This window comes from Plectropomus leopardus, chromosome 2 (genome assembly GCF_026936395.1).
Source record: "Plectropomus leopardus strain MGB_pleo_1.0 chromosome 2, ASM2693639v1, whole genome shotgun sequence".
Lineage (NCBI taxonomy): Eukaryota > Metazoa > Chordata > Actinopteri > Perciformes > Serranidae > Plectropomus > Plectropomus leopardus.
The window spans coordinates 13,600,190-13,624,311 of NC_142177.1; the positions used below are offsets into that span (position 1 = coordinate 13,600,190).

Here is a 24,122-nt window from a genome sequence, read left to right on the forward strand (position 1 = left end):
ATGCTGTGTTTTCACACACCAACAGACTAAATGATGGATTTTAAAACTTATTATAGATCTGAGCAAATTTTGTTTTTCCTTTGGCTGAGTTGCAGACACATTTAACTTAACATTACAGACATGCTGTAACTAATGAGATATAACACCGTATTCACAGCCGGATTTAAAGAAAATGCAGTGAAATATAGACACTAATCCAAGTTGTTCACACGGCTCTGAGGTGGCACAGTGGTAGTCAAAGATTGCAAAGGAAAAGTGTATTTTGTACATCATACGGCAGTCGGAGACTGTTATGAAGGAATCACGGAAATGCAATCAGAATTACAATACCCAGCTGGAAAAATGCATGCAGACACACACACACAGGATCAGACCTCCTGCGCTGAAGTTTTCCCGGGCCAGTCCATTGTTCTGCAGAGGTAAACATCAGGGAGCACAGAGAAGGGAACATACAAACAATAAACTGACACACTCTCCCATAACACTGTGTTTAGACTGCAAACACAAAGGAGCAAGTGTGTATTTGTGTTTGTCTGGGTGTGTTGGTGTGTATGTAGCACAGTAAACTTCAGTCCTGAGAAAGAAATTCAAGTTGCTGTGTACGACCCGGTGCGTAAGAATGGCAACTTGCCGATTTCATACCATTAACCTTCCCACGGTTTGAGCCATCCAAATGTCAACTATGTCACTTAATCGTTCTTGGAAGTTCAGAAATGCTGAGAATGCAGCGGATTGGAAGTGAGTCAGTCAGTAGGTAGCCACAGTTGAATGCTCGGCGTGTTTGATTTGATAGTCACGGCGTCACTCTGCTGTATATGTTTATGGTATGCATGCATGAGAATGGCACTTGACTTTCAAACTGTTCGACACTTAAATGTGAAGGACTGTTATTTTAGGCGTTAAACGGCAGCAAATGAGACACAAAGAGACAAAAGCAAGGATTTAACATCAAGCTTGCCACTTATGCTCCAGAGACAACAACAATAGGATTAGCCGGCACGCTAAATAACTAAGACCTAGGCCAAGCCTCTTACACTGTCACAAGGCCCTTTTTAATGTATGTTAATATGGTCACATCATTTTAACACAATAAATTGCCTTAAAAGTACACAATAACTGCTTTTTATGTCACAATACAAATATGTCCATATTTCTTCCTTGAGAAGGCAAACTTATTCAAAGTTCTGCGTTTTAAAAGACAACTGTTAAAGTGGCATTGATGATATGTCAGGCTGTGACAAGCATTATTTCTCAGGATTGTGTTTACACTTAGCAGTGGGATGCACTGAAACAGTGGAGCTGTTCATTCTCAGAGTTGCCCAACAAGTTTGATTGACTTCAGTTGCAGCCACAGAACAGGAACATCTAGTAGCCACAAGTCGAAACGAAACAGAGCTAGAATAAAAGTGAGACAGGGAACGGTTCATTTGGAGTATCACTGTCGAGGAAGAGTTCATCAGTCGCTCACCATTAAAAACAAATGTATTTCCTGTTTTGATCTCACTGTAATCCCCACCTCTGCTCCACAAACGCATTCACCGCCAATAAAGCTTATTGAGTTATTGACTGTGTGCGGAAGTGGGGAGGAAAGAGGGGAGAAAATGATAGGGCGGTTGGAAAAGTGGAGCGAGGGAAAGAAAAGCAGGAAAGAGGAAGTGAAACTGAAAGATGCGCTAAAAATGTGGCACAAAAAAAAAAGTGTGTGGGAAAGGGAGAAAGTAACAGAGACGGAGCAAATTGCTCTTCCCCCCCTGCTAGCTGTACCAGCAGTATTGCTGCCAGACAAGCAGTGTTGAATCTGAGTCAGCAAGACTTGAACTGGGGCCCTTGCTTATAGCCTCGGGGCCGTGAGTAACACACAGACTCACACAGACACGGTGTCAGACCTGTCGCCCTATTCTCCTCAGCCCTCCAGCTCCAGCCCTAACTATAGCTGTTCAGCCAACCACTCTTAATTAGTAGCTGCTGCTGCTGCCGCCTGCCCTGCCCCGGCGCCACTGTGGTAAAGCCCCAGCCCCACATCTGTGTGTGTGTGTGTGTTTACTTTGTGTTTACTCTGTGCATCAGCTGCAATGCCCTCTTTGCTGTGTGCATGCTTGCTTTCTCTGTGATAGTACGCGTGCAGGCGTTACAGGTGGAACAGGAGTCAAAAGCAAAGTCTCTTGCTGTGTTCACACTGTGGTTTTGTGCGTCATTCTTACTATCGTCACACCGCATGCTCTGCCTCTTAAGTCTCCCTCTAAACTCTCCATCTTTCTCCTGTTGCCGCTCAAGAGAGCTGCCACTTTTAAGCTGCCATCACAGAGGGAAACTAAAATGCTTTCTTAGTGCCACTTCTCAGAGATCACTTTGAGTTAGTGCATGAGAGCGGACGTGCTCCGAGAGGCTAAAGAGACACAGCGGCTGTCAGGGAAATCTATATTTCCCCTATTTCCGATGTTCTGGGAGCGCTTTAGTAACAGACTGTTGACTTCACAGTTTCTGGAGATGGGCTCAGGATCCTGTTTCACTGTTGTTCTTGTTGAGGTTTATGCCTGTCAAGAGAGCCAAGTGTGTGTACGTTTTGTGTGCACATTTGTGTGTATTTACCGCTTAAATACTTGGCCGTACTTCAACGACCACAGGAGACAAAGAAAGTATTGCATGCAGCACTCCTTCTAGCTCCCTGCCTGTGTTCAAACTCCATACATCTTCCCCCTCCCTGCTTCTCATCACGTCCTGTCATGTTCATAGCATGAGGCGGCTGTGAGGGTCTCGTCCAAGCTGCGGATAAGGCTGACATATTTCTCCCAGAGGACCCCGAGCCCAAACATAGCTGGAATAAGTCTGCCAGTAGACCACGACAGCCACCGGCCTGCTAATCAAGGCCATATTACAACGAGAGAGAGAGAAGACAGTCGTGGCTTAGCACAGGAAATGCATGCAGCTGCAAAACAGACAGTGGATAAACTAGCCCCACATGCATGCTCTCTATGCACACACATTCATATTTGTTCCTGGAGGAATACAGGCCCGCAACCCAGCAACACAGTGACCCAAATTAGCGGCATCGCACAGCCCCTTTCACTCCGAGGCCAGATCTAGGCCACGCAGAATCACGCTTTCTAGACGGAGCACCTCGAGCGTCGCCAACCGTCATCCATTCACACACAACCACAGCACTCCATACATTGATGGATGACTCAGAAATCCATTGTGAAGTGAGAGATTTGGTTGTGTGCTCAGCCGGGGAGCTTGTAAAATAAATGTTCAGAGCGCGGCGCTGCAGCTGAGGCTTTCCAGGATTTCTCTTATTTGACATGATAACAGCTTTAAGAGGTTTTTGGTGGTGGTCAAAGCGGTTGTGGTCACCCTACATGATCTGTCGATCTCTTTTACTCTGAGTCTATTTTCCTCCCTCCTCCTGCTTTTCCGAGCGAATCAGCTTACAAAGAAGCTTCATGTTCTCGTGTGCTTGTTAAGCCCCATATGTAGCTGCACAATATCCCTTCTTTAGTGACAGACTGATGCATGTGAGTACTCAAAAATGAGATCAAATAAAGACTGCTGAACTGAATTGAACTTAAACTGTCTTCATCTGTTCTGCAATAAGCAACAATTTACTGGCCAACAGTTGTCCTTGTGGCCATAGAGCTCTGCAGGTTTTTGTCCCTCTTTACAGGAATTAATGCCCACCGCCTCAAAGGCAGTTACATTTAGCTCATGTTTACGCTGCATACTGTGGTAGTGTGTCTTTTTTTCTCCCCCCCAAGAGCGACTTGTCTGCATTTCTAGTAAGAGTGTCATTTGCATTTAAGATGCTAATGTAGCCTTTTGGGGGGAGCAAAAATGGCTAGAGTGTATCGGCGCTTTGTTTTTCGCCCAGTTATTCATTAGGCTTTAATAATTGCTGCCTCGCTCTTCATATAAACAACACCAGGAGAAATGGATTCACTTCTTTCTCTCCTTGGAAAGGTCAGGGTGTATAGCAAGACACCCCACCGACTCACACATTCACAATTCATGAGTCACTTCTTTCAAAAAATGTGCTTTCTCTTGGATGATTGAGCTGAAAAACTGACTGTTTGTGTGTATGTGTGTGTGTGTAAGTCGCTACAGGGTTTAAGGCAGTCGTTGAAATTCAAATGAGGCGTGTAGATCGAGACATGAGTATTCCTTGAGAGAGCGAGAGAGAGAGAGAGAGAAGAAGACAGATAGATGCAGGGATCTTCTGAGGATGTCTCCCATTGTGGGTAGAGGTCACAAGCATGACTCTGGTGACAGGTTCTTGTCGTTGTGTGAGCCCTAACCTTTCCCCCTTGTGAAATCAGGAGTTTTAACAAGCCAGAACAGATCATACAAGCCATCCTTCAGCACACCAAGGGAAGGGTCAGCCGACCTGCAGAGGAAAGTGGATTGCAGCGCGGCGATGGAGACGGGCTTAGTGCTGAATCCCATTATCAAACAGCGTTTGTCAAATAATAGGTCAAGGCCCACGTGTACCAAAGACATATTAGGTTGTGGTTTAATTCCAGAGCTTTGTAGAACTGATTTTGCTCTGTGCAAAGTTATTTGGGAGAGAACAAAAGGTTGCTTTTATTATGTTCATTAAGACAGCGCACCGAGGGCAAAGCTTGATCTCATTTACTGATTTGAAGAGAATACATTGATAACAACGATGGCAATATCTTGGTTTTTTTTTGCTTTTTAAAAATGAGTTGAAAAATGTTTAACTTTGGGTAAACGCTGCACTTGTCACTGTCACTTTTTATGCAGCCCTCCAATCACAGTAGAAAAGGGGCAGGACAGATACAAGAAAGATCAAATGTTACATACATGTACAAGTTCTGAACAACAACAGCCGTTTTCAGCTGGGACCACGCAGTGGTGGTCACATGGCGTCAGTCATGAAAATAACACCAGCAATTGTCTAAGCAATTAGAATTTGGTCCAATAACAGCGTATCGAACAAACTAATCAACCAACTGACCAGAAAATTTCAGCTCTGATGATATCAATCACTTTAATTTTACCGCAGTGCCTGTCCTATACGACTTCAAATTGAGGAAACGTGTCTGTTCTCCATCCAGTTTTGTACCTACACTTCACAGCGTGGCATATATCCCAACATTTCTTGCATCATTACCGATGCCATCTACTTCACTTTGAAGCCGAGAGACCTAGCTTGCATAAATACCCAAACAAAACACCATAATGGCTCTCAAATAATGCCTCAGCAATATTTTCAATCTGCTTTGAAAGTGGCGCTGAGTGGCTGAAATAAGCGAGGGATCGGGGAGTTATGAGTGGCAGTAGGTCCCTGGGGGACTATGGAACATGGCAGGTCATTTGCCTGGCCGGTATTGGTGTGATATATTTGTACACTATGGCGAAATGGCTGCCTAAGAGTGGAGAGGAAGGGGTGGAGGGAGCGAGGTGCTTATTCAGCAGGCTGGAATGCAATAGAAACAGAGCGGAGACGTAATCAGACTGGGGCAAATAACATTTAACACATTTAAAACCACAGGGAGCAGAGGATTTCTTATCTTGCAATGATTTTGTCCCCCAGTGAGGCTGTGTCTGTCATGCACAGCAATATTCAGACATGAGACAGTTTTATTCATTTACTCAGTAGGGTACACTCTGTGTGGGGCTTCGTAGAGAGAAGTTTGTCTTCCCTCTCACTTCATTTGTCAAAAAGTTTGGCAAACATAAACAAAGAAGGGCATGTGTGCAGCTTCAGGCTTGCAGCATCCGCTGCAGAGGTTGTCCTATAAGCCATAGTTATAGAAGACTTTTCATATCCAGCCTAGCATTGAACAAGATGCTGATATATTTAGTCCCTCTTCTCTCCTGTCTTCTCTCCTCTCCTCCCCTCTTTGTCTCTGGCGTTCCTCTCACTCACCACTCTTCCTCTCATCTTCCCCCGCTCCCACCAGTCTATCCTTATCTCTCTTCCTCTGTGCTCACATTTCTGTCTTTCCGACACGTCTCCCTCTGTGTTTTTCTTTCTCTCCGTGTCTGTTCTTATCCTCCCCCATGCTCTCCTCCTCCTCCTCCGAGGCTCTACCTCGTCCTGGGCCCTGTTGCTGAAACAGCACCGGCAAGCTCTTTGGACACAGTTTTGGCTTTGTCTCTCATCTGCCTGTTTCTCCTTTTTTTTCATTCACACTTCTTTCCCTCCCTCCTTCTCTCGCTACATTTAGACACACAAACGTCTAATGTAAACTTAGACGGGCACAAAGGCCGTCAGACTCCCACACACAAACACACGCCCTGTTTACACTAGCGGCTGCTATATTAATTGTGCTGTCTGCCAAGTTGAGAGACAGTCTCGGTAATGTGACCTAATGAACGTGTGCTCAAGGTTGCTGTGTGTTTTGTCTTCTGTTCGCTGCTACCTCCCCCTGTCTGCCCTGTGACTGACTCACAATGGCTGATGTTACTCGTTCTTCTGGATCGACCAGTAGGGCCAGCCCTTCCTTTTTGGGAGGGCTCCAAGAACAGCCAGACGCCTCTCGAAAGGCTCTGATCATGAAATGGATGTGTTGGACTGAAGACAGGAATTCTACTAAGACTTTTGTCCTGGTGAGGGATATTTTGGTAGAAAAGAGGCTTCCTGGTAGTTCATCATCAACTTTTGTAGCCAAAAACAAAATCTGTTAAACCTGTAAACATTATACCATCATTTATGCTTCTTATGTACATCCCATATTTATATAAAAAATAGTTTCTTACAAGAAAAGTGGGTTGACTGCAACAGTGCGAACTAAAATATGTAGCCATAAATAATATCATTTACCAAAAGTCAGAGCAGTCATATTACATGTCATACTGTTTTAGTTAATGCCTATTGTTAAGATAGATGTAAATTCCTCTTAAAGATATGCAGGATTTTCCTCTGTGTGCCCTCTCTAAATCGTAAGGTTTTTGCGGTTCTTTGAATAAAGTGCAGGTGGATCTATCTCTATCTTTTTTTTTTTTTTTTATCAGCAGCAGTTTGTGACTCGCAGGCTGGATAATTGATCTGTCAATCTGGTCAGATCTGATCAGACTGATAAATGAGAGGAGCAGCAGCTACAAATGAACGCAAACTTTTAGACCCAGCAGATTAAACAATTAAGGTTTCTCTTTAGTGCGCCAGATGTTCTGCTGCTCCATCTGTGCCCAGTGTCTGCTCCGCTCTCTAAGAGTGTTCCTAATGAATGGTCCAACTTTGTGGCAGTAGATGTTTAATTTAAAGCCACGATTAAATGAATGTATAGGAAAAACCTTTGTTGTCTGCAGAGGCTTTGTCCTCTGCCTGTATTTTCTCTTTTTCTTCTTATTTTCTGTGGAGGGGGCATTTATGGGTGTGTATCCCCAGTGCTGGGGGTAGGGTAGGGCTTTATAAAAAGATAGCAACCAGGTGTCAGACTGTAAGCAGCAGACATCAGAAACACAGCTTCCAAAAAACGCAAATATAGCAAGGCAAAATGCCCAAGGAGAGTAAAGTTGGCTTTTACTCTCACTTTTTCTGGTGAGCTTATTTACAAAAAAGAACAAGAATCCTGCATATTATACTTATGAAGAAGGAGAAATATTATTTCATACAAGGTAATTTGACCAAAATAAGACAAAAAAGAACTGGGAGAAAACCCATACTTAACAATCAAAAAATAAACAAAAACAAAAAATAAAAAAGCTGCAGGTTGTAATGTTGTGTGAACTCTATGAAACCTGACTGGATGACTGGACTTTTTACTCTATATGGAAATAATAATAATAAAGAAAAGATCAATTTAAGGCAACTAAAATCAGCTGAGAGACACCCCAACCTCCCGTTTCTGTCTCAATAGGAGCACCAGACAGGTTTTAGCCAAAATAACTCCCAGCTACTCCTATTTTAAGCTCATGTTATAAATGCGCAACTATTGAAACACTTGATTAAACTCTAAAAAAAAAAGTAGAATCCTTATGGAAATTGTAGTGCGGCACCATAAAGAGTATTTTGTTTTTGAAGTACTTAGTCTAAGTTGAAGTGGTGTTGGGTATAGTTATGTGACAGGCACTCAGTTGCCCACTACCTTAGGAAAAAAAAAGTTTCCCTTTTAGCTGAACATGCACAGACTGTTCTCCTCTTATCTCTCTTCATTCCTTCTCGTTCCGCCTCACCGGCTATCTGAAAAGGTATCGTCAACTCTTCTCATCTCACCCCTCTATCTCTCCCTCTTTTCTCTCCATTTCCATCACCTCGCCTTTTCACCTGCACCATTTTCATCTCCCCCAATTATTACACCTTTTCTCACTCCATCTCCTGCTTCTCGCAGTTATATTTTTTCATTCTCTTCTCCAGCTGCGTTTCTCATTCAGATTTTTTTCTCTTTCATGAGAAGATTTTTCTGCAGACATCATTTACTGTGCATTAACTCCCTTATGTAGTTAAAGACAGGAGAAAGTGCAGACTAAAGTGTCCTTATTGTACGCGAGGTAGTTACTACTAACTGTTTTTGAAGGTATTAGTTACACACACACATTTACACACCAGTCTTGCTCTCCGTCTCAGTCGCCGCCTCTATAGTGAAGCGGTGATGCATGCAGCTCTGTGTGTCGCGCTTCACCAGGAATACAGTATGTGCTGATGATCTGGGACAAGACAGGAAATCGTCTGAGCTCACAAGCCCCTATTCTCTTCCTACTGAACGCCACGCACGGGAGTGCACATGCATTCACACGCACACTTGTCTGTTGGCTGGAATATCTCCTGAGCTAAAAACAGTTGGGATAGACGAGCTTCCTTTGTTTTAGCTCCACAACGGCGCGACTGAAGATAATTGCCGTTGGCCTCACATGACTCAGATATAACAGTGCCATTTAAACAAAATGAATGGTCCTGTCCCACTGAGTTCCTGGGCATGACTGTGTCTTTGTTTAGTGTGTATGCTGTTGTGAATCTTCCTGTATGTTGTGATGAGTTTGACCGTGCGGGTCAGTTTGTTTTAGGTGGCAGATTGGCTCATTAATTGCGCTAGCGTTTCTTGATTTCAATGCAGAACAAAAGATGATTTTTTCTTCATATTGAAATATACAGTAAATTAGAAATAAGCTTATCTTTTTCCAAGGGATGAAAGGAATGAAACAAGTGGATGTCAGATTGTTTAAAAAAAAAAAAAAAGCGACAAAATGACATGAAATACAAGAGACCTTTCACTTTTACTCGGGCGCTCTATTAACACTAGCTTTAACTTAAGCATGGCTTTCCGTATTAAAAGGTGGTGAAATTTTAGTGTTTGCTGTTGTAAGTCTTTTGCTTTTTACTTTATATTCTGTTGGCTTTGCCGACAGACAGCCAGCGAGCTGCATTAATGTGTTGAAACACAGTGCTCACAGCCCACCCTCTGGTCTTCATCATTTACGTTTACGTTAGCCTTGGTTTCTCTGCACTGCGTACCGCTTGTATCCAGAGTTTCTGTGGAAACATTGTGCCCAGTCTCCCCCCATATAGTCCCCAACAGCAGGCAACTTCATTTTGAAAACCTCTTTAGCACTGTTTACAATGTCAACACCACTAGCCATGCTGACACTGCTAACTGTGCTAACAGAGCTAATAGTGATAACATACAACAATGCTAAAAGGGATTTTGGGCTCATTATCAAGCCACTTACTCACTATGGCGACCTTGGGGGAGTCTTGAGGATGGGCACAATGTTTCCAAAGCAGAGCTGTTGGGTTGGGACGGTTTCATTCGCGGTGATCGATGTGGTGCAGCTTGTTAGCTCCCACCAGACCCAGTTTGTGTGCAGTGCAGTTAACTGAAAAGCAGCAAAATTAACCTATGCAACAACATGCAGAACTGGTCAAAACTAGGTTTTTCTTGGCGATTAATCAATTAATGGTTAACCCTTGTAATCCCTATGATGAACTGTGACCTGCATTAAATGTTGGAGACTTACTGTCTGTGCCCTTTTAGTATCCACAACATCTAAAATGGACTGTCAAATTGTTTTTCGATGGTTTCGCTGTTAAAGAATTGAACCCACATCTGCATTAACTCTGATGTCTTGTGACCTATCTGTGGACATAAATCTGCTAAACACCATGTGACACAAGCCACACGGCTGTCTTAAAGCATTTAGAGCATAGGATAAAGCCATGTGGTCATAGCCAATGATATGGTTACTTATACTCCTCAGCAGCACACATCCGGAAACAGTATGGGCCTTAATGGCCAAAGATGGATAAGGATGCTGTCCGAGTCAATAGTGAACCAGCCCAGATACGCTGAGAGTTCTGGCTTGTGTGCATACAAGTGCTTCTGCTTGTGTATTGTCATTACAACAAAGCAGGACATTTATTTGTGTAGATGACGTAATGAATCAGACTGAGGGGGAAGAAGGAGAGCAGATGGTCACTTGTCTGTTTCAATAAACTTAATAAGTGGAGACCATATCAAGTCTGATATGAGCTGAGAAGATATGAGCTAGATTAAGTCTTGGACTTGTGTCAAGTCTTTGAAGTGCTCAGGTCAGATGTGGGCCTTTTTATGATGTAATCTCAATATGGAAATCAAAAAGGATTCTGGTTTAGATAGTCTTTATCTGGAGATTCGTGTTTCATATCATTCCTCCTGTGAACATAAAAAACAGTGATGCCACAGATATGACGCAGCCAAGAGCAGACTGTACTGAGGACTTCCTTTTTGTTTTTCCATTTCCATTTATCCTCGATTTATCGACTCTGTGGTTCTCCAAGATTGAAACTTGCCTGTGATTAATGTCAATTTGGAGTTGTTATCAGCAGTTTGAAATATTTTCTCATTAGCTGCTGCGCTCGCTGTTGGTTTAAAGCTGATACATCATTTTCAAATACTTGCGCAATCCCAGGGAGAGCTGATCATTCATCTAGCACTGACAATGTTGGCGGTCCACATAAGCTCACTCTGGCAGCATTAAGTCCGAGAAGGGGAGGCTACCTTTATAGCGCTATTAAAACAAAAGGAGACAGTGATTCTTTTTAATACCTTTCTCCTTGAAGCGAGTCCTCTTCCACCCACTACCGCCATGAACAGCACTGTCCTCAAATCCTCAGAGAGAGGATTTATAATAGCATGCCTGTTTTTACAACGATCAACACTCTCTGGCAAAGTTTTTACAAAGCAGTGCAGCACAAGCCCACTTCAGCACTCTAGTGGCAAGGGTCAATCAAGCTCATAAATGGAGGGCGTTAGGAAGAGAAAGTAGAAGGAGGGAGTTGCAGTTCAGGACAGCAGTGTTTGGTAATAGGCTGTTTTGGGCAGAGCAGGCTGCATTCCATTAAAGTGAACTCAGCGGGGAGAATATAAGCAGCGTTATGGAGGAATGCACCGGTTTTGCTGTAGCAGAGAGAGCTCAGAACAGTCTATTCATGGGTTGATTGTAAATGGACATACCTTATATAGGCCATATTTTTATATATGAGTGTGCTTTAAAGCTGGTTTTATAAAAATATGATTTCATGGGCGTACACGTCAGTTTCAGTTGATCAGTCACTTCATCAGTCACCAGCCAAAACATGTTGTTTACACTGTATAATAGCAATATGTTTTGGCCGGTTCATATATACGTCAATTATGTCCACAGTTAACCATTTTGGCTCCCACTTGACTCCGTCCACTGACTGAACCTGTCCTCATTTTGTGGTTTCATGACATCAACACCTGCACAACCCGCTTCGAAAGCTTTAACCACAACTTAATTGGTGGTATGAATGACTGTTGGAAAACCACCAGGTTGTTTGAGGTTGACCTGCATTGTGACTGGTATTGCTCAGTGCTGATTCAAGTCATTGGGTGGCATGTAGGTGCTTGCTGGGTTTGTGATTAGCAATAACAGTGCCCGGCACCATTCACACTCAGCAGGGTAGTTTCCTAAAATATCTGTGCAGGTGCAGTTTTGTTTTGTCTCACAAATTGCAATTTCACAGAGCTTTTTAAATTGTCATTTAAAGAACCAACAGGCCTTGGCTGCTGGACAGATTGTACCCAGGGTCAGACACACAGACAATCCAAATAGCACTGCATTCTTGAGAGTTGTTGACATTAAACCGCACCTTGTAACAGTATGCTTAGCAAATGTGGATGCTACATTAGTTAGCATTTTTTCACCATAAGATAGGCCAAGTAAATCTTTAGTGAGTGTATTGAACTGATTAAGGCTATGAATCAAACTTTTACTATATTATTATTCTCCCTTTTTTACAAAAGTTACACTGTCTTGCTTTAGGTGCAGTATGTTGGACACAATGTAATCAGCATTGGAGCAAATAAATGAAGAAAAGGTATTTAAAAAAATGTAAATGTAGCTAACAGCTAGGTATACTTCTTATGAGATATTCAGAGTTTATCTTTGATTCAGAGATTGTCTGCACACAGTTCTCAACATGGAGGGGACTGAAGCGGTGGCTAGCAGCTAACAATGTTAACAGCGCAAAATGTGCGAACAAGCAGAATGCACAGCAGAGGCGATCAGCCTGTCAGTGAAATACACACACAGGGACTCACATGCACTTACATGCATGCACGGCCAGACCGTCTATTGCAACAAAGAACATAAAAGCTCAGATTACAACACACACACACACACACACACACACACACACACACACACACACACACACACACAGAGTGGTACAATGCATATAAAGATATATGAATCTGGATCAGTATATATGGATTCAGTCATCAAAGATCCAGTATCATAGATGCAAAGTAAAAACATTAATCTGTATTGTCACCTTAAGGATCCGTCTTAATTTTGAAATCCCCATGGCACACCTTTGTTACCTTTTCCTTCCTTTCCTACAGCAGTACTAGCAGCCTAGTGCCAGGCAGATAATGGCAAGCAGCCAAGACAATAAGGATATTCACTGATAATGTCTCATGCGCTGAATATCCTATAGAGCTCCTTTAGGTTTACTAGATTTTAAAGTTGTACATTTTTGGTAATTTCATTCCGGAAATGTAATATTTAATCCTCATAGGGCGGCATGGGCATATTATGTACTTCTTTATGGAGGATGACGTCAAGTTAACAACCTGCTGCTGCGTGTCATCACCTCCTCTGATAGTTTAACCTCACTGTTGGTCTTTTAAAGCCACGTCAAACAGATGCAGCATTAGCTTTATGCTACAGACAATAGTACAGGCTCAGTGTGACATTGCCCTGCTGAGCCAGTGGTGAAACACTGCACTAACCTGCACGATTAATGCGTAACTCTGTGACTCCTATCAGGGTTATTGCGGCCTTGACCTACATATTGCCTACCTCTCCCACCTTCACACACTGATAAACACACACATACACTGTTACACATACATTCTCACACACACACACACACACACACACACACACAGACACAGACAGACACAGGATTTGTCATGGAAAGAAAGACCCAGTCGCACAAACACAGTCGAGAGATTAAGAGTAAACCACTAATCTGACGGTGCCTGCATCAGTGTGTTTGTGTGTCTGCATGCTCTCTTTTTGAAATGTGGGCAGGTTTTATGCGATGGCTGGTTCATTCTGTCTTAGCAGCTGGAATGAAGCCCTTTGTTTTTCGAGGAATTTCACCCCTGAGAGAAGAAACGGGGAGGAGAAAATGTGTGCTCATTTTCAGTGTGTTGTGATCGCTATAAATTTGGTGTTTGAACAGTTTGTTTTTTATTTGGGTGTCTGCGCTGCTATGAGTCATAAAAGGTGGAGAACGTGACAGAAGAGATACAGAGAGAGTTGCGAGCTCTTTTGCAAAACCCACGGAAAGAAATGGCGCTAGGATGAGAGGATTGGATGGAGAAGATATAAGGAGATATAAAGATGGAGACAAATACAGTTTGTCTGCTGCTCATGTCTTATTGGAATGACAAGGGCTGCATGCCTGGGAGACACCCTGGGGCGCTCCACCCTGTGTTCACCCGCCAAATCAGACACAATGTTCAGAAACTGTTCAGAGCACCAAGATGGTGCCATTTATTATCCAACCACCTCAAGCTGCTCAGAAAGTGCTAGAAGCACAATGGCTGTATCACTCTTTGCTTTAATGCCAAAATAGCACTAGCTTTGTAGGGTTAGATTTGAAGGATACGGCAAGACACACACACCTGTCACATAGATTACCTTACACACACAAATATACACGGTATGTGTTTGTTTGACGAGGTGATGAATTCCACATTGAGGTTTGCCCAGACCACAGCACATTCCCTTTGCATTCCAGTTCGGAGCAGACTTAAGCTGCTTTTACACTGCGTGTTCAAGGTAGGAATGTTGCGCCGTTATTCCACCGCGCCATTCTGTGTAAAATGTATGATCACAGAATGGGGAGGGTTGCTATTCTGCAATTACGCCAGCAGCAGATCTAGTATCAGAGCCATATTGACTTTTCTGCGAAAAACTAAGCCTGTAGGATAGGACTTGTGCAACGTTTTGACGTGTTATGTGTGCGACCCAACACTGAGAGATTTAAAAAGCAGCTGATAGCAGTCAGCAGCTAACTCAAAGAGGAAGAGCACGAGGGCTGGGAGCTTCTTAACCCGCCACCCAGAGGGCGTGATCAAACGTCATGCAACAGGAACAGTAAATTATTGTTATTGCAGTGTTATACCACTGTGCCAATGTTATGCCATTTTTCATAAAGCGCTGCATAATGCTTATATTATTTCATAGTAGAGGCTGACGCATTTGTGTTACACTCATGCTAGTCATGCCTCTTATGCTTCTTTAACATGGTGTGCAATCTAAAATCACACACTGGGGCGGCATTATGCTTAATAAAAGAAAGTCTGGTGAATCGAAGGGTCTTTATTGAGGAAAGATTGCAGGATCTCTGTGTTAAAAGGGCTAATGTTGCCATGGTGTGTGTGTAGTGAGTCTTTCATGCTCTTTAGACCTCATCTTAAACACACACAGTAGCCGATGACCCCCTTCTCCCTCCGTGTCGTATTCGACAAATGCAGGCAGAGCAGGGACAACTGTGTGCTGAAGCTTCAGAGCACAGGCAAACATTTGTCACCGACTGCAACACACACGTAACCACATACTTGTATACCACTGAGTGTCTGAAGCAACGTCTGTCGGCATATAATCCCATTTACCTCTGAAAACACAAGCGTGTGAGAGTGTTTATTGTCACAGGGAATGAGGAGGAGAAGAATTTGTGTGATGTAGTGCCCACAGTCTGTCTACTGTCTCGAAGTGGCAGCTGTCTCACACACACACACACACACACACACACACACACACACACACACACACACACACACACACACACGTCTGTTATCCATAAGGCACATCGGGTGTCAGAGAAGCAGTTGTCCTTGCACTTATTGCAGCTCCAGCCCTTGAATGTGTGAGTGGATTGTCTGTCAGATTCTACCCTCGTCCTTGTGCAGGATACTGATCCAAGCCTGGGGAACAAACAGAGGACAGTGAAAAATAAGTGTCACGAGTCAGATTATTACAGATTATCAGGCTAACAAAAAAAAAATCTGTGGTGTAAAGTCTAAAAGCCTGTTTTTCATGTTTTTAATGATTGTTTATTATTATGTGTTTTATGACTCTACGGCTCATGATACTTTCTCAGAAAAACATTTTACAGTCTTCAGATTCCATTATTCCATGGAACAGAGTGGAGCAGCTTGTAAAGCGTCTGCTGTAAAGAATTTATTCTTGGCTGACGTACTTGAGCAAAACTAATGCAGAACGAAGCGAGGTCGATGTTTGAGGCAAGTGTTTCTGCTCCGTGGCTTTTTCCTAACTCCTTCACGTCGTCAAGGGTAGACGCTGTACAGGTCCAGATCAGGTTTTATCACTCCAGACGGGCTGATGGTTTGAAAGTCAGCCCAGCAAGGTGCTTTAAAGACAGGGGGCTCAATTTGTTCCAGTGCCTGACTTCCTTACAGACACACACGCACACACACACACACACACACACACACACACACACACACACACACACACACACACACACCACTTTTGTGCTCTGGAACAAGGCATTTGTTTTGGCAGGCCACCTGCCACAGAGAGAGCGAGAAAGGGCATTGACGCTTGTCCTCCACTAAACTGATTTACGTTGGCACTAAAACAGAACTCATAAGGACTTTTTATATGCCTTAAGACTTGCCAGTCAGCTTGTTCCCCCGGCCAAGGCAGGAAGGAAATGATACAAGATACCACAATATATAATACTGCTTTGTTGTCAGACCTCTTGAAAATTGGTCTTACCTCCTCTGAAATTTGTCTTGGCTCTCTGGATGACTCGAATACGATATAGGGGCGGTTGATTTTGGCACTTTAAAAGTGCTAGCTCATATTTTGGATATTCTTTTCTCATTCTTAAATGCTTTTTTTTGTCACTTTTTTTCTCCTTAATAAAGTAATGATATGAAGTAATGACACAAAAACGAAAATCACATGTTGAGTCGACTGTTTCTTGTTATATTGGCCCCAGGGGCTCTCCAGAAATACTGTCCATACCAAGTTATTAACACGTTTTCTGCTGTCATTCGCCTGTTTCTGAAAAATGAGGACCTTTATGAACAAATTTCCATGGACAAAGACAAATGGGCTTTGATATTTTTTGATAACATCCAAGTGAGTTATTGCAATAATGTTGACATTCTCTGATAATCCTCAGCAGACGGTGTGATTGCTTTGTCGCAGTGTTGAGATTTGAGTTTTTGGCACGTTAAGAGGACTGTTTCAGCTTTAGATTGCTTGTCTGACCCCCCCCCTCTTTTAGCCCTCTCAGCCTCTGAGACAGCCTCTCATTGGGACATATGTCAGACTGGCAGGCTAACGAGGCTGCAAAAACTAGCCTGCAACATTCGTACCTGTGTGTGTGTCTGCGCACAGGTTTGAGTGTGTATTTGCACAAAGCACCAAAATAGTTTTTAGAGAGCAACCCACATCCTCTGCAGTAACTTCAGTCAGACTTGTTGTGTGTTTGTCTGTGAGTGTGTTGTCTGTCCGGGGATTGCCACCCATCCGTCCGTCAGCGTGTCGGGGGATGGTAATCCATTCTTCCCATATGCAGATAGTGGCGGTGAGATTAGGCAGACCCTGGGAGAGGATTAAGGCTTCAGGGCTTGGCTCCCCTTCTATCTTACCTCCTCTCTCTAACCATCCTACCCCCACACACACCCCGCCACCCGCTTCCTGCCGCCTCCTCGTGCTGTTCAATCTTCCACCCACCCCTCACCCATCTCCTTTTTCTCCCCCGGGCAAATCTCCAATCTCTGGAGTGCGTTGGCTGCTGAGTGAAGAGGTGGAGGGCAGATTAAGATAGAGACCCATTAGGTTTTTGTACATGTGTGTTTTCATTTGCATGCGCATAACATATTGGATAAAGTGTTTTTGTGTGCCTATATTGAGGCCATTTGTGCACAGACACGAAGATCAGTTGTGTGTGTGGGTTGAAGTGCACCCAGTGTGTGTCTTTTAAACCGTATTGCTTTCAGTCACCTCCTCGATTATGCCATGGTTGGGTTGCAATAATTGACTTTGTGCATATATGAGTGTGAGTGTGTGTCTTGGGAATTTGCATTCATTTTCAGATGCTCATTCTCACACATATCCATCTTGCTTTCTATATTTGCTTTCTTTCTTAAACCTTCAATTCGACCCTCTCACCTTTTCCTCTCCTCCCAGATGTGACCCACATGTTGTGACGCAGCAGTCGAGAATTCGTCCACTCTCTTCTTTCCTCCTCATCATCCCTTTCTTGCCACCTTCTCCTTCTCTGTCTCCCCTCCGGTGGCAAGCGCTGTAATTGATATGCCACCGGCAATAAATCAGCACAGCTCTAGGGCCAAGCCGCGACCATTATCTGAATGGACAGGTTTAGCTGCTTTGGAGAAGAGGGTGAGAGAGGGAGAGTTGATCCAGCTCAGCTCACCAGCAGCTCACTGCTACTTCACCAGCATCTGGAATTTCCTCACAACGTACACGAGAGCACACCGCCACCCCCTTCTCTTCTCAAGATTCCCGCCGCCGTTAAGCCAAATAAACAAAATGAAGTCAGACTGTGGAAGGACCCCTCCTCCCTCTCTGTTATGTCTTCTACCTCCTTTCCAATCCCTCATTCTGATTCCCAATGCCCATCGGGACACAGTACAGTCCTGTCAATTGATAGGGAGTCGCGATATCAAATCCAATCAACTTGGCCCCTTACAGCCCGTCCTCTCTAATGCTTTTCCCTGATGTGATAACAGCCTCGGCTCTCCCGTTATGGTGGCTGCCCATTCCCAAAGCCACAGACACGCTCCAGCCCAAAATGATTGACATGTTTTTCCTTGATCGTGCCAGATATGACTCCGCAACCTTGTTTCAGCGCTCTTCCCACCATTTCACTTCAGCTGGGGAGGAAATTGAAATTGAAGAGGGCTTAGGGGGATAAGGAGGTAGAGGGAAAATTGAGAAATTTAAGAAAAAAGGGGAATGTGTAAGAAGCTGAGCGATTGACTATGTTCTCAGCAGTTGGGCATGTCAGCCATGACGGAGTGGAAGTGGAGGGACTGAGAAAGAGAAGGTTGCCGCCCAATTTGTGAACACATTATTTGTCTTCAGTCCATCTGATTTGCTCTCCTGTTAGTTTTGAAGTGGCTCACTCCATGTTCTTTTCACTAATGTGTTCGTTAAAGTGTGTCGTGATGTCATCGTCTTATTACCGGGATAGATAACAAGCAGCCGGAGACCCCCAGATGCAATTTGTTGTGCGATTCACACACTCTTACATCAAGCCGTGGCTGGCCTAAATGAAGAGGAATTACTGTGGGGATGATTTTTTTCCTCCACTTTCTCTCTCGTTCTTTATCTGCCTCTCTCATTTGCTCACTTTGCCTCATTGTATCTTTTTCCTCACTCGGAAATGACAAAGGAAAATGAGGCAGCCGGCCTCCCTACGTGCTACCACGTTTTAAATTGGCATCTGCTCTCGTCATGCGGCGCGGCCGTACTGTTGAGCAAGAAATTAGTTTTTTTTTATAGGCCGGCTCGTCACTTTATTGCGGCTGCTTATGTCGAAGAGGACGGCGTCTGCATTGAGTCGTTTTAATCTTGCAGAGTGGAGAGTGAGGGTATATCTGATAACTGCAGCTCAGGCCCTTCTGTCTGCAGTTACCGCGCCGAGGCGCCTTGATCCACGGGGCTCCCCTGGCGTTTGATTCAAGCGCAGGTAGAGCTCTGATTAAAATGCAGCAGAGGTGCTGCCTTTTGTTTGGCTCCTGCTGCTCCTCACTCACCCTTCTGCTCTCCTCTCTCTATGTCTTTTGGTGCGTGCAGTTTCTCCTACATTCTCTTTCTATTTTTCTCACTATGCTCCTCTTCCCCACCTTGCTTTTTCTCTCACCTATATTTCTTCTCCTGGCCTTTCATTTGTGGAAATAGGATGACACCACCTCTCCCTGAACCTGGGCTGCTTTGTCTCAGCTGAGCTATGGTTTGCTATTCCACGAATGTCGCCACTACTATTTCTCTTTTCTCTCTCTCTCTCTCTCTCTCTCTCTCTCTCTTTCTTTTCTCTCTCACAGACTATTTGCAGCAGCAGCGACTAAAATTGATGTGCAATTTAATGACTCCTCTTACTGAGGTGTTTAATTCTTTCAATACTTCCAAAAGTGCATTTTTCTCTCTCTGAGTATTTACTCACTCTCTCTCTCTGACACATACTACCTGACTTTTTATAAGAGCCCCTTTCACTCATGCACTGCAACCTGAAACTTATCTAGACATTACCAGGAGGAGCTGTATATAATGACAGTTGCACTGGATTAATTGTACTTTACCCCGTCAGTTCCCTAGCACAAAGTCTGCGTAATGACCGATTGGCCCCATGTGTGAACAGAGCAGGTCATTGTCTGGAGAATTCACGACGAGCGAGTGAATGTGATGATGATTTTTCTGTCATTTGGTTCATGCAAAACCAGAAAGTAGCAAACATCCGAAGGTGAAAAAGAGGTCATTTATAAGAATATGCCAAAAATGTCTAACAGGTGAGACGGTGACATTCAGGAACTTCTCTCAGTAAGGACTGATGCTAAATTCACCACAGACAGCCAAGAAATGGCAAGAGATTCTGTAGTTTAGGTGACCCTGGTGTCATATCCTGCCTCATGCATGCTCTACCCAGGTGCCACCCCTCAACTAAATCAAACAGAGTATTTCCAGAGCGCGTCTGACACAATCTCCTGTTGTCTCCTACATGTGTGAAAGGGCATCTCTGGACAATATCCGGACCTGATTCTATGGCTAAAAGCCAGCCAAGGATAGGTGCATTAACACAATACAAGAAACCGGTTTCTGAACACACTCACTCATCCCTTTGAGGTTGATAAACTGACCACACTCCCTGACCTGTACGCTCGGTGCTTGATAGACAGATAGCCTTGTTCCTGTGGCTCACCACATGGAGAGCAGGAGGCAGAAACTGAGATAAGGAGTAAAAGAAAGGAAAACCTCACATTCCTCTTTGCCTCTCCTGTCTCTGTCCTTCTTTTGATTTTCCTCTATCTCATGTTTTCGCCCTCCTTTATCTCCCTTCCCCCTCTTCCTACCCTCCTCATCTCTCCACAGTGTCTCTCATCTTTTCCGATTCGGCGTAGTCGTAAAACACCCTTCGTGCAGACACTTTGATAGTCAAGGTGAAATTGAAGCACGGGGTCCCTGGGAGAGTTGCATTCTGTTTTGCATAATCAGCATTTACAGGAGAACTAATGTCCTGGCATTGCGGGAACATGATTGGCCTGTCAAGTGGCGGCACACGCCCGGAGAACCCCGCGCCTCATCATTGCATTGTCGTTGGAGGACGCCCAAAGAAGCAAATACTTTTCCTTGTGACTCCTCCTCTTCTCCTCCTCCTTGTCCTTTACGTAAAACGACCACCCTATAAATTATCTCGCTCCTGCCCTTTTAATATATCGCCTCTATTGTCTGCATCCCAAGTTGTCAAGGGATACCAGCTGCGGGGTACACCGTGTGCTATGTGAAATATATTTGTGTATTCGGGAGAAGCTCATAAATGAAAGCAGACCTAAGTAAATGTGTATTTGCGGAGCCCCTGCTCTTCATTTATCAGAATTAGGTGGTATGAGAGGACGATGATGGCGGTGAGGAAAGAAGTGCGGCCGGATGCAATGAAATGTGGGCAGTGTGGGGCTGCGTTCACATTGAAAATAGTGTTGCATCAAGAAAAAGAACGCACATTGTGCCTAGGCATTTTTTTCTTTTTTTAAAAAAATAAATATGAGGATTTCCTTTTTTGATGCAGCACTGTTGTCTGTCTAAACGCTGCTTTAATCCCATAGGTGACTACATAGCATAGACGGGCAGGTTTTGATTGTGTTGATTGTGATTGCTGTTTGCGTGGAGGGGGTGGAATTGGCTGTGAAAGAGTGTTGTGTAAGATAGAGACCCTTCAAGACTAAGAATCATGCTGTATATGCAGCACACATTTCACTCAAGGGCTTTAATATTTCTGTCTGCTAAAATTATACTTACCCTGATAGTATGCATTGTGATTGTAGCTCCCTGAGGGGAGGCAGTGTATCTTGGGTGACCTGCTGTGCTGCCACGAGAGCCTGATGCCTGGGTTATGGTTATATAGACAGAATTACAATAAAGGGTTTCTGTATAGTGTGTTGATACCGTTCAAACCATGACAGGAAAGCCTTCAGCAGACCTGGCTATAAATTGCTTGCTGTCAATGTAACAGTGCCCACTGGCGTTTTTTTCAAACCCATGCCTCCTCCAAAGCCACCATGGTAAAGTTGAAAGTTATGAAATATTAAAGAGTTCAATGTTGCGAGTCTATAACTCATTCCAGCAAGACTCCCATTATGTGTACAGAGCCTTTAATAATCGGCCCATGCCTCCCCTGCTGTCTCCACTCATAATTAAATGCAGACACCCATTTGCCTCCCAGACTTGATTTGATATTATTTATTTATCATGAGGGCAAATGTCAGCCTATTTTTTTTTCTAATTTTGGCTGTGCAATTTGTGAGCCTTTTAGGCCTCTCTGTCTGCTTGATGCATAATCAATAGGAAATGTTCCTTGGATGCTCACCGTGTTTTTTCTCTCTGCCTTCCAGGGCTCCCACCTCGTGCCTCTGCGGATGATGTTCCTGATGACGGCTCGCAACGCTGAGAACAGGACAGTGGATCAATAGGAGTTCTGTTGCCCCCTCCCTTCTCTCTCTCTCTCCCTCAAACTGTCCTCCCATATTCCTTGACAAGAAGAGCAAAAACAAAAGAAAATCCTGACTTGGGACCAGCACTTGCTCTCCTCCTCCTTCTCCTCCTCTCTCTCTCCTTCCCCAACCCCCTAAGCCTCGCCTCTAGACAGCCCAGAAATGTGTCCCCTAGCTCGGTCAGCGGCTTCTCCTGGCCAGGGGAACTTGTTTCTCCTTTTGGGGCTCTTGCTTATCATGAGTTCATCCTTCTCTGGAGGCCAACCCCCACCCTTCAAACGCTTTGCCCCTACTGAGTGGGGGCTCACACATCTGGCCATCCACAACAAAACTGGAGAAGTCTATGTGGGAGCTGTCAACTGGATATTCAAGCTGTCCAGCAACTTGACCAAACTGCGCAGCCACATGACTGGCCCAGTGGTGGACAATGAGAAGTGCTACCCTCCTCCCAGTGTCCAGTCCTGCCCTCATGACCTGGCCCAGACCCCAAATGTGAACAAGCTTCTTCTCATAGACTACGAACAGAACCGCCTCATTGCCTGTGGCAGCACTTCGCAGGGGATCTGCCAGTTCCTACGTCTGGATGACCTCTTTAAGCTTGGCGAGCCCCACCATCGCAAGGAGCACTACCTCTCCAGCGTGGCAGAGTCGGGTACCATGTCGGGGGTCATCATAAGCTCCCCCCACAGTCCAACCAGCAAGCTGTTCATCGGAACCCCTATTGATGGCAAGTCCGAGTACTTTCCCACATTGTCCAGCCGCAAGTTGATGGAGAACGAGGAAAACGCTGACATGTTCAGCTTTGTCTATCAGGATGAATTTGTTTCCTCTCAGCTCAAGATCCCCTCGGACACTTTGTCAAAGTTCCCTGCTTTTGACATCTATTATGTTTATAGCTTCAGCAGCGAGCAGTTTGTCTATTATCTAACAATGCAGCTGGATACTCAATTGACATCACCCGATGCCAGCGGGGAGCAGTTCTTCACCTCTAAAATTGTCCGCCTTTGCGTGGACGACCCCAAGTTCTACTCCTACGTGGAGTTCCCCATCGGCTGCACTAAAGATGGGGTCGAGTACCGCCTGGTGCAGGATGCCTTCTTGGCACGGCCAGGGCGGCAGCTGGCCAACTCTCTGGGGATCTCTGAGAATGAAGACATCCTCTTCACAGTCTTCTCTCAGGGTCAGAAGAATCGGGCCAAACCACCCAAAGAGTCAGCATTGTGTCTGTTCACCCTGAGGAGGATAAAAGAAAAGATCAAAGACAGAATTCAGTCCTGCTACAAGGGAGACGGGAAACTCTCCTTACCCTGGCTGCTCAACAAGGAGCTCGCCTGCATCAACTCGGTAAGCTCAAATCCGTTCTTTGTGCTTTTTTAGTTCTGTTGAGTGCGCACTTTAGTTACAACCTTTTTACTTGGAGAGAATTAGTTTACTTATCAGTCGAGGCACACATTAAGTTTTGATTGTGTTGGCACTGATGCAGACTGCATTAGCATTAGCTTGGCCCTTAAAGAACCAGTTTAATGGGAAAGTATGATACCAGTGCTTTTGGCAAAAGTGTAATACCTTGTCTCAAGGTAATACTGTAAATATTCTTGTTAGCATACATAAGTACATAAACATACATATCATTAAATGGCAAAGAATAATTTTGATGTTGTTAAGATTGTCAGGGTTTCTGCAGATCCCTAAAATTTCTAAACAGACACGTTCAATTCATTAATCTAAAAAATAAGGCCTTATTTGGTACTGAAGTGTCTTTAGTCAACCAACCAAGTCTTAAAAATGCAAAGATATGAGAAGTGGGACTTTATTTTTTTTCTCTGTTGGATTGTTCAATATCTCCGGCAACATCTTTTTTTTTTTTTTAAGAAGTTACCGAATCACTCTTAAATTAACGTCGCACAGATCAGTATAGCAGAACCATCAACACACAATTTATGT

At 44.1% G+C, this 24,122-nt stretch overlaps 1 protein-coding gene across 20 annotated transcripts in view; it reads left to right on the plus strand.

The window, feature by feature from the left end:
- The window catches only part of plxna1b (plexin A1b), a 284,396-nt gene that overhangs the window by 72,068 nt on the left and 188,206 nt on the right, over nucleotides 1-24,122 (plus strand). For all 20 annotated transcript variants that reach the window (XM_088085695.1, XM_088085701.1, XM_088085692.1 and 17 more), the window contains one exon: nucleotides 22,080-23,522. In XM_088085695.1, the coding sequence (XP_087941821.1) occupies nucleotides 22,341-23,522 (1,182 nt within the window). In that variant the 5' untranslated portion in view covers nucleotides 22,080-22,340. The remainder of the gene's footprint in view (nucleotides 1-22,079; nucleotides 23,523-24,122) is intronic.